This window comes from Pygoscelis adeliae, unplaced genomic scaffold (assembly GCF_000699105.1).
Source record: "Pygoscelis adeliae isolate BGI_AS28 unplaced genomic scaffold, ASM69910v1 Scaffold87, whole genome shotgun sequence".
Lineage (NCBI taxonomy): Eukaryota > Metazoa > Chordata > Aves > Sphenisciformes > Spheniscidae > Pygoscelis > Pygoscelis adeliae.
In genome coordinates this window covers 1,631,734-1,642,870 of record NW_008825098.1, presented here as the reverse complement: position 1 = coordinate 1,642,870, position 11,137 = coordinate 1,631,734, and the positions used below count along the sequence as shown (strand labels likewise).

General features: G+C 45.2%; 1 protein-coding gene across 1 annotated transcript in view; it reads left to right on the top strand.

The window, feature by feature from the left end:
- LOC103919512 (alcohol dehydrogenase 1) overlaps positions 1–2,058 on the top strand; it is an 11,549-nt gene extending 9,491 nt beyond the window's left edge. Inside the window, exons 8-9 of the mRNA XM_009327031.1 lie at positions 411–549; positions 2,034–2,058. Of these exons, the coding sequence (XP_009325306.1) occupies positions 411–549; positions 2,034–2,058 (164 nt within the window). The remainder of the gene's footprint in view (positions 1–410; positions 550–2,033) is intronic.
- The last annotated feature ends 9,079 nt before the right edge of the window (positions 2,059–11,137 follow it).

The window sequence follows — 11,137 nt, the reverse complement described above, 5'->3', positions numbered from 1 at the left end:
AGTTAAAAGAAAAAGAGACACTTCCCCCCCCCCCCCCCCCCCAATTTTGACAAGGTAATCGAGTTTCTGGTTACCAACATGGATGTCAGCGCTCTGGCTTTTGTATGAGGTGTGATTTAGTGGACAGTGTATCAATAGACAAGTTGAAATGGTATTTAATGTGGGGGAAAGTTTGATTTCTGTAAAGATTCAAATTTTTACTGGCCTTCTACCAGTAAAGCACTTACTGGGTTCGTCATATGTAGGATAGCTGCTCTTCATCCCCTGGCTCTCTGTGTTACAAAGGTAAAGACATGCTGTAACATTTCATCATGCTCTTAAGTTTATCGAAAAATTTAAGCTGCCACGAGTTTTCTCTATTTTCACAAGCATTTGATGTTTCATTATCCATTGCCTGTGGGTTTTTTCAGGCTGGAAGAGTAAAGATTCAGTCCCTAAACTGGTTGCTGACTACATGAAGAAAAAATTTGTTCTGGATCCATTAATAACCCACACGCTTCCTTTCACTAAAATCAATGAAGGATTTGATCTGCTAAGGACAGGGAAGAGGTAAACATTGTTTCATTGTAAAGGTTCTATACAAATAACCTAAAGGAGCTGTACGGTAACACAGAGTATGACTTCACAGCAGAGAATGGGGAAGGCAACCCACTCTGCCCCTTAATCTCTCCCAGTGTGTGTCTGTGGGTTGCAGCTGTAGTAATAAAGCCAGCAAAGCTTTAGCTTTTGAAATGCAGCGGGCGCTGTCTTTCCTTGCAGAGGAACTTTCAGATTCTAGTTTGAGCAAAGACTCTGGGTGGCAGAGGGAGAAAAGACCACACAAATGAGGAAGTCTCTGCCCACTACCCATTGCAAAAGAGCACACGACCAAGGGAGCCTGGGAACGCCAAGCTGTAGAGTGCCAGGGGTTAGCCACATCGCATTCTGAGAAACGTTTTAGGATGAGGAGCAGGAACACAGAAATAGCCTATGTTTACCGGAAGAGCAACTCACCATTCCTCTTGGGAGTTAGGGAACAGAGTCCCAGTGCAATTAGTCCTAAAGTCACTGGGTAGCTTACCTTGAACTTCAGAGCTTTTCAAAAAGGAAAGTACTTGGTGTATATATACATTGCAAACTCAGAATTCAGCTCTCGTGCATTCCTCATACACTGTGAGAGTACAGCTCAGACTCTGTTTTCATAGAGTGTTCAAATCGGAAATACTGTTTGCCAGAGACACTGGGCAAGATTCAACCATGGGAATAATTGAAAACTCTCCTTGGCAGAAGTGGGAAATACATTTGTATACCTTAGTATGTGTGGGGACTATCCTTTTTGAAAGTTCTAGCTGTTTATAACTTATACAGTCTGGAGAATTACATTCATGTTTTCTTTTCATTGTCATTTGCTAGCAGTTATTTTAGGTGTTACTTGCTCTAAATATAAAAAGCGTGTAACAGAAGAATTTAGCCCCTGAGGTTTGGTCTCAGGTTCTAACTATGCAGCACGCACTTCATTTTTTGACTGTCCTTATTTTAGATGTGCTGTAAATGTTAGTTTTAGATTTTAGTCTGACAAACAGGGGAAAGTGGTGAGGACAGGGACGCCATCAGCTTTGCTAAAATACGGACAGTCAACCTGAAGACAGAGGCATGTGGCAGCTGACCATTTTTACTAAGTGAAACACTTCAGTGTTTCAGCCCCAAGTAGGCTGTACCATTCAGAGGTTACCCTTAGAGCCATTTGTAACTGGAAAGAAGTGCCTAAGCCCTCCTCCAAGGACTTCCCAGGCTATATTTGGTGATTAATTGCCAGGAGCCCTGGGCCTCATGAGTGAAGGCTTTGCAGTCCTGCATGAATTTTGTTCTCTGCATCTGCAGCAAGGTTTGCACATCTGCTCTGCCATTTAGCTGCAAGCTGGGGCTGGAGGGGGCAGGGAGGGAGTACCTCAGTTGCCGGCAATAGCCTGGATTTTCAGAGAAAACAGCAGTGTTTTGCTGATGTTAGCCCAGGGGCTTTTCTACAGTCACTAACTTGTCATTTTATGTTGCAGTATTCGCAGTGTCCTGGTGTTTTAGGATTCCCAACTGTTAAGCAGCAGATGGCTCAGCACCAGTACGAACTTCAGTATCCTCCAATACAACTGATACGAAATACAAACCAAGACGTTTCTGAAAGGTCTACCACCACCACCCTTGAATACAAGGATCAAGCTTAAACCCCAGACTTCAAGCACAGCGTTTATAAATTAAATAATCTTTTTCCTCCTGCCTCTTTCTCCTGATTCTTGCTTTAAATCCTCTGTATTCTGCTGCAATTTTCTTTTAATAGCCAGTTATGAATTACAGGACTTGCTGCTGTCACAGGTGTTATGAAAGGTTTGGATTTTTTTAAAATGGCTTTTAATATGCTATCTTTTAATAAAAGGAAAATGAAGCAAACTGTTTCTTTGGGCCTTCATAACACCGCAAGCTTAACAGATTTGTGCACGCAGCTCAGCACAGTAAAACTCTAGGTCAGAACTATGTATCCATCCTGAATAATTTTAGCATTCCATTACCTGGTAGGCAAGGAAATTACTGCAGAGATTAAAATTTATGGTGACCATGTGTTTGAATTAATAATTTCAGTAAATCATAGCCTTAGGTACCGGAGAATGTCTCACCACTGGGTATTTTACCAAATTAATGCTTCCAAGCATTTTATATAAAACTGCTGTGGTGTTGCTCTGTGTTGTGGTTTGGTTTTTTTTACCTTTGTACCTCTTCCTTGGGGATGTTTTAGTTGTTTTATCAGTATGGTTTTAGATCTTTGGCCAATTTATACAAGTGCAGCTGATGCTTGGGAAACAACGTGAAGAAATAGGAATGTGCATCAAGTATTATTTGTTTCCATTAAATAAAGGGGAGGTTTCTTAACCTTTACATGTGAATACAGAGTAAATGGGAAGAAACTGGTAACAGTTTGCAAGAAATCAAATATAAAGCATCTCACTGCTTTCTGCGTTTGTAACGTGGAAACAGGAACAGAGGCTATTTCTATCTCGGCAAACACAGTCAACGTTGACTTATCTTTTGAAAGTACTAATCAGAGCTTGCAGGCACTTGCGTGCTTGGTAGCTGAGTAGAAGAGCCTGTGAAGTAAGGGGACTGTGTGCTAATGATGACTTACTTGTTTGTGTCAGCAGAAAGAGCCCTTGAGCAGCCCAGCTAGGTTAACGATTTGAGGATAAGTTTACCAAGAGATTAGACTTTAACAGAAGAAGATCCTTCAACACGTGTATGTATAATAAACTCAGTTTACAAAGCAATTAAGACGCAAACTTGAGTTGTTTGTTTCTGTGGGGTTTCCTGTGCAGTGAGGTCTGAAGACTTTTTCTGGACCATAAAATAATTCTTTTCAGGTGCAGTTCAGTTGAAGAGTTCTGATCTCTTTCAAGGCAGGTTGTGTGTGAACCAACAGCGCGAACTGGATCGCTATTCAAAATAGAAGGAGAGGGGGTTTAATCCCACTTAACTGATCTCATCTCTAGTAACATGGACTCAGTAGAAACAAGAGCATAAGAATATCTCAATTCTCAGAGTATTCTAACAAAATGTTTTCTGTGGAGGCCAAGCTAGTTTATTGTACCAGCTAAGGTATGTTTAACTCATGACTTCTTAACCAAAGAAGGCCCATTTAAACCTAGCTTGTGAGGACAGAAAGGAGTACAGAGCAGTAAAGTATCCTCCATATGCCAGATACATGTTTTTTTTCCAAGGCATTCCCTATTGCATGAAGGGTAGACAATATAACAGCAGTCTTCAGAGTACAATAGTAAAAAAAAAAAAAAAATAGAGCTAGGGAATAAAGTACAGCGAACCTCCTCGCTTCTGTCCTCTTCAGGATCATTCAAAGCACATTTCTGTTGTAATCTGCCAAGCATAGTAAACACCTGCTGTTACTTTTATTAGGGTAGTTGCTGGGGTCCAAAACAATAAACCCATGAAATCATTCTTACTAGGGACGTTTTATAAGGCAGCAATCTAGTTCTGTCTTTACATGGAAGAATGAAGTGGCTTCTGACTGGGGATGACAAATAGTTCATACTGTCCTAGAGTGTTTCTCCCTGCAGATCCCCATTCACACTCAGTTGAAGATTAATTTGTTCGTGTGACTGTGCAGCTCTGGGCAGCATGTTTCTGACAGACCTTCCCAAAGGCTCTCTGACTCTGAGGTACTCCACGTGGGTTCAGGGTCACATGCAGCGGCTCTGTGTGAGCCTCCATTTTGGTGCTTTCCTGTGAATGAGCAGGGTCCACACTCCCTATCGGGGCACAATCTGTCCATCAGCACGTGACGACACTATGAAAAATCCACAAAAGCCATGAAAAATCCAATAATTTCCCAACAGACAAACTTTGTCTGACAAAGCACAAATAGTGTGTCCTCAGACCTTAAACTATGCCAGCAGTTATCGAACATCACTTGGCCTCGCGTACAGCTGAGCACTACTGTGTTTCTGCTCCCCCACCACATCCCACCCACCCAGCAAGTCCCCCAGGCAACAGCACAGGACAGTGGTGCAGCTCCAGCAGCGCGTGCCGCAGTGTGCGGAGACAGGCACTGGTACTGCTCTGTTCTTACATGCTTGTAAGCTCACTCTCCCTGGCCTTGCATCACAGGCAAACGATCGTTCCCACGCAGCTTAATCCCCTCTATTGCTTCCAGGTTATCAGATGAACAGCACGGATCCCAGTAATCAAAACTACTGTGCTGCACAGATAATTGGGAGATGACAGGCCAATGTTTTGTTCAAGGGCTGTCACAACTTTGGCTGCTCAGGACAAGTGAAACAAATTTTTCTCTTGCAAGATATATAAATCATACCACAAGTCATGATAGATTTGAGGGTTTTTTTAATGCAGCAGGCCGACCGGGCTGAATATTGAAAACCTTAAAAACTTCATTCTGAAAAGCCTTATTCCTGGGAAATTATACATCACCAGTGCTCACAGTCTGATGGAGGCTACCAACGGTGCACAAAGAAACCTGTGGAAAAGTAGCAGCTTCCTGGGAAAAACTGCTAAACGTCCCTGTGCACCTGAAATACACATCAAAATGATCCACAAGTGGATGGCCGCTCTAGTGCCAGATGCTCACCTCCATGACAGGAGCGCAGCAGCACCTGGCCATCATCACTTAGAGGTTGGGCTTGACTGGCAGGGCTGGGGAACAGGCTGCCCAGCAGCACTTCCACGTGGCTGGAGACACTGTCATACCGCAGGGCCACCATGCCCTGGGCAAGAGTTCAGCCAGCTGCTGGGGCACGGTAGCGGTGCCGGTCTGCATCGGTGAAGCTGGAGACGGGTTTGGGGGATTTGGGAGCTGGTGGTTCGGCCTGCCAACGTCAAGTGCTGCTTCTGCTGCTGACCTTCCCCCTCGCCCCATGAAACAGGGCTGGGACATGCAGTAACAAGCGCCAACACAAACCTCTCCAGGCAGTCCCCTGAGCACATAAACCTGGGGCTGACGTCTTTCCAAGTGCAGAAGCAGTTCCCAAACCTGAGGGTCACACAGGGGTGCTCATTTTAGCCTGGACCTCCAACAAGATCTGGCTCATCCTATCTCCTATAAATCACCTCACCCAATGCCCCAGCAGAAAACAGCTCTGTGGGAACCAAGAGAGCCCAGGGGAGTGAACCCCCTCGCAAAACTGGTTACACAGGAGTGAAATAAATGTGTCCTTGGAAAAGCCCCCCCCCCGCCTGACACATTCTCCCCTTACTACCCAGGTGAAAATAGCTGCAACACCACAGTTAAGCACCACTCCAAAAGGACATGCGTGTTTGTGTGCCATACCGTGTTTTCACTTTTTTTTTCCCTCTTTTTTAATTTTTAATCCTTTCGCAAACACCTTGGCGTGAACCACTGCCAAGTCAAATGCTACCCCTTGGCAACAAGGGGACTCTGAGGAGCAAACCTCCTCTCTCCACACCTGCCGGAAGCAAGTGGAGGAGAAAAATCTTGCTGAGCTCTCAGTGCCTTTCAGGCAGGGAGGGCAGGGCATGGCCCAAAGGCAGAGCCACCAGTAAAAGCCTCCCTGGAGAACTTCTGCCCACTCCCCATGGAGCGTTGACTGCTGCCCATCGGCATCTCCCTGCCGCTATCCAGCTCCTCCACTCAACACCCACTGTGCTCCTCAGCGTCCGGCATCAGACACAGTAACCACCACTCCCTGCTCTCCAGCGATGGTCCCACACCAGGACTCCCTCCACGCTCCCTGCCTCCCCCTTCGGCTGCGGCCAGCAGGTGCCCAGGAGTGCTCCAGCTCCATGGCTGGGCCATTTCGCAACACGGGGCTTTCGGCCAGATGGGCGGCAGCTTCCCTCCAGCCTGCTGCCGTGACAGCAACAGCTCTGCTAAGACCCCATGGCCACTTCTGGAAAAGTAAGGACAACGCATTTCCCATCTTCCTTTCTGAGGTGCCCAGCTCTTGGGGAAATATTCTGCAAATGGCTCAGCCTGCACACCTCTACTGTGTGCCCTCTTTCCTCTGACCTTACTCCCCCAACTCATCCAAACCCCTTTGAATTACATGAGCTTCTGCTTTCATACAACTGCACGTGTCGGTACCTGCGTTAGGTAGTGCATTCCTCTCCTGTTCTGCCCAACAGCTCAGGAATGAAAATACCTAATCGTACTGCTCTGAAAAACACCCTCCTCCTGCTCAACCCTGCCCTGCGCTCCTGCTTTGGCAGGGAAACACAGCTCTTCAGAGGTGCAATCTTGCAGCCACTCATCTCTTGCATTCAGCCTTGTCCCTGGCAATACCCTTTTCAAGCTGCGAGCTGAATTTTGCTGATGTCAAACCAGCTTTGGGTTGATCAGCTCAAGGTTTGGGAGATGCCACTCACAAATCATCCCTTTGGCAAGGGAAAAAATTAGCCAGTTGCCAGCCAGATGGGGACCATTTCTTAACCCCTCTTAGGTACCTTTCGCCCAGTATCGTACAAGACCAACAGCAAAGCTCTTAATAGGCTTTTCCACTACGTAGGGTCCACACTCCCCATCAGAGCACAATCTGTCTGTTAGCATATGATGACATTATGAAAAATGCACAAAAGCCATTAAAAACCCAATAATTTCCTAAGGGTACCTCATACTCTTTGTGTGAAAAAGCACAAATGGTGTTTCCTCAGACCTTAAACTAGGCCGGTGTTTATTGAACATCACTTGGCTTTGCATACAGCTGAGCACTACAGAGTTTCTGCACCTCTGTTTTAGGTGATTGTAGGATGACCGTCCCTGACCGTGCGCCAAAGGCAAACATTCCTATCCAGCGTAATCCCCTCTGTTGCTTCCAGGTTATCAGATGCGGAGCTGCTGTTGCCTGGGCTGTGGGCAAACCACTCTCTGTTGAGGAGGTGGAGGTTGCACCTCCAAAGGCAGGTGAAGTCCACGTCAAGGTAAAAACACGTTTCACTTCTTTTTTCTGCCTTGTGGGAATTGCTCTTCTTGTGGCTACACCTTGAATATATCTGTCAGGGATCTGTGTCCACCAATAGGCTTTAAAATTGTCCAGAGCAGCCTTAGCTGGAACCCCTACTCATGCACCATCTGCCAGGGGCTCCCTTTCAGATTAGTCCTCGCCTAAGCTGTGGCGTAGGAATTCCTGTCTCCAGCCCTCTCTCCTGGACAGAACCCTGGGATCCAGACTGTGGCCTTGCCTGCAGCCCCACCTCCAGCTCTGTCTCCTGTCACTGTGCCTGGACCTCCTGCCCCTGGTTTATCGCTGGCCTGGCCTGGGGCTGTTTACGAACCCTGTTACCAGCACTCAGCTCTGCCCACTGCCTTCAGGTGCTGTGGGACTGGGTCCTGATCCCTGAGGGCACTGCCTGCCCTGTGGTCACCCTTGGCTCCTGCCTCTTCGCACCAGGGGCAGCAGCCCTGCTGTGGCTGCTCCCTCACAATACCATTTTCCATGCCTTTCCTGGAAGAGATCAGGGAGGCGAGGGGCAGATCTGAGGAAGTGCTACGTGAACAAAACAAAAAAATGAAAAAAATTCCAGGTTAAAATGTTCACAGTTGATGCTACCTGACAACCACTGAATAGTGAAGAAAAATGTGCCAAGCAGTCCAGTTCCCGATCCCCTTCAGATCAGGCTCCTGTATGGCATAACCAGACACTCAGGAGCACCGGGTGATAAAATGCAGCAGCCCCCAGCTAACTGAACCCAAACTGGGGAGATGCATTTTCCCTCTCAGCTTCACTGAGGGCTGCAAAGCACTCGTAGTGGCCACCTCTTGGACTGTAGGTTTTTTAAGGAGAAGACTTACTCAATACTTAATACTCCTAATTAACTTACCTACTTAACTTACTTAATACCCTCATTAAGTGCAAACTGCTTTAGAACATGCAAATAGATAAACGTCTGCTCCACACCAGAAAATGCCTATTGGTAACAATATCTCAGCACCAGTGAGGGTATTTTTTGCCCTCTTTCTCTCCCCAGCTGACCATATGAAGAAAAGCCTCTATATAAATGTTCACAGCTTATGATGCTTCTTGACCTTACACATAGTTTAGCTGCAGATTTCACTGCACCATCAAAGTTAAGGCAGCAGTATGTTCTAGAGAACCTCATCCTTCAGCACTGACACTAGATCCTGGACAACAAGAAAATCAGATCATATTTGACACTCAAAATTTTGCACTTCTGTTGGAAAAAACAGGCTTTCAGTTGAGAGACTTGCCCCTTGCTTTTATCCAGCTTGTGGATAAAAGCACAGGACTGTGCACAGCAGGGCTCTGAGACAGTGGGCTGCTGCAACACACCAGTGGCCGTGTAATGCCTTTGAACTACCCATTCCAAGCATCTCCCATGGCTCTTGGCAGCAACCCTGTTCAGTTCATCAGAAAAGGACAGTCTTCACTGGTTTACCAAACTTTGTGGCACACCTGGGCACAGCACAACACTTTGCTCTCCCTGCTAAGTTACGCCAGGCTGTTTCAGACATGACCACCTGGGATTTTCCATTCCCAGAACTCTGGGAGCCAGAGACACTCCACAAACCTACAATCCCCAGCCCCTACAGCACAGTGCAGAGGAAAGCCACATGAAGCATTCAGCGTGAGCAGAAGGGGAAAGCCTGGCCTGGGCACAGTGTACTGGCATGGGGTGGCAGCACCGATTGTGGTGGGAATCGTAACAGCCCTGCGAAAATTACTTCCACAAACTGAGTTAAACAGAGGCCAGATCATCTACTCTTTGCTCTGCAAAGAGATTGTGGCCACTGGCATCTGTTGCACAGATGAACACTTTTTGGAAGGTTGCCTTCCCAATGCAGATTTCCCAGTTATCCCAGGCCACGAAGAAGCTGGGATTGTGAAAAGTGTTTGGAGAAGGAGTGACCTCTGTGAAACCAGATAACACACACACACAAAAATACACACCCAGGATTCAGCTCTCCAACTAGGTGCTGCTGGGCAGCACCTTCAGGACCTGCCCAGAGAGACGCACCTAACATGGGGTGTGCATTATTCCAGGTGACAAAACTTTCATTGCTTTTCTCTAAGAACACGGAAAACTTCAAAGCGATAACCAATATATGGCATTTCTGACATGCTGGGGTCAAATTCACATGTGTGACTAGGAAAAACTGATTCTCTTTACTGGCATTTAACCATATCATCTCCATTTTCAACCTCTTCGTCCATCATCCTTCTGTTCCTTTTATCAGTCCCTCCTTGGCAACATCTTAAAGTTGAGTATATGATAAGTCTAGTGATTCTAGCTGGTTGCCAAATTACACATAACAACCACGTGTATTCAATATTTTAATGTGTGGCATTTCTTTCCAGAGTAGCAATGGGAAGGACATGTTGCTCTTTGGAGTGGTTTCCATTATTTAGCTTATCTGTTTCAGCTACAATTCTATTTTAATCAATTCTACTGCTCAGTTTCTTTGAAATAACAAAAAGACCATCTCTTCTAGAATATAAATGCAGACTCAGCAGTCTAAAACTACCATCAATAAAAACACCAGTAGATTTATGCAAGATAAATTTTAACCCAGAAAAATATTTACTACTCTGTCCTAGCAAACAGTTTATATGGTCAACAAGCCCATATACGAAATTGCAAAACTCAAAAGGAAACAGATGGGTTTGCTCCATAACATATACATGAAGCATCGGAGTATCAAACATTGTTCTCTACTGATGCTTACATACTGTTAGAGGTGAATGTAGAGAGCACCCAGCTCTGAACAGACCATCGCTTGAAATATTTTCATTTTCTGTTTGAGTATTTGTGACTCTGTACTGTTTTCTTATACTTGAGAGATGACAATCACACACCATTTCTCATCAAGTGTCCCCTTTCCAGGTCTTTCACATTGTAGAAGTAACACAAACACAAGTGTCAATCAATCTTTGCTTCTAGAACCATGTAAACTAGCACTATGTAAATGTAGTATATTATCTGATTAATCCTTTGGCATTTATTTTAAGTTGAATACTCTGAGCTCTGACTTATACAAATGTTATGATAGCCACACCAAATACTCCAGCAGGGGACATCAATATTTTAAATGCAACCTAGTTCCCCATAAAAATCCAATACATCATAAGATTGTTGTCTTTTACACCACCACTTTAGAGAAACTGATGGTGATGTACACTTCTAGAAATATCATTCATACCAACAAAATGGTAAGCAAATCTCTTATGATGCTGATCAAATGTGTGGGTTTTTAACATCCTACAAGTTTTTTAAAAACCACAATCTGCTGTGCATAAAATAACAAAACAAGACTATTAAAGTAGTGAACTCATCTGAAAACAGAGCTCAGATGGTTCTTGAGAGACCATGTAGATTACCTTCAAGTGCAGGATCGACTCTCTGTATCATTCCTGAGGTGCTCAAAGGCCTCCAATGATGATCTATTCCATTATCATTTCAAACTGTATCATACTGTCAATCTCCTCAGAGAGACTAAATCTCCTGCTCAACCTTACAGCTACTTTTTATGTTCCTGAAAACTGTTACTATGTCTACCCTCGCCCTTCCCACCGTGAAGCATTACTTCTTGTCTTGTCAACCGTATTCCTGTTTCCACAGCCACTATGATGTTTGCCTTTCCTCTACCCCCAAATAGCAGGGTATCGCTAAC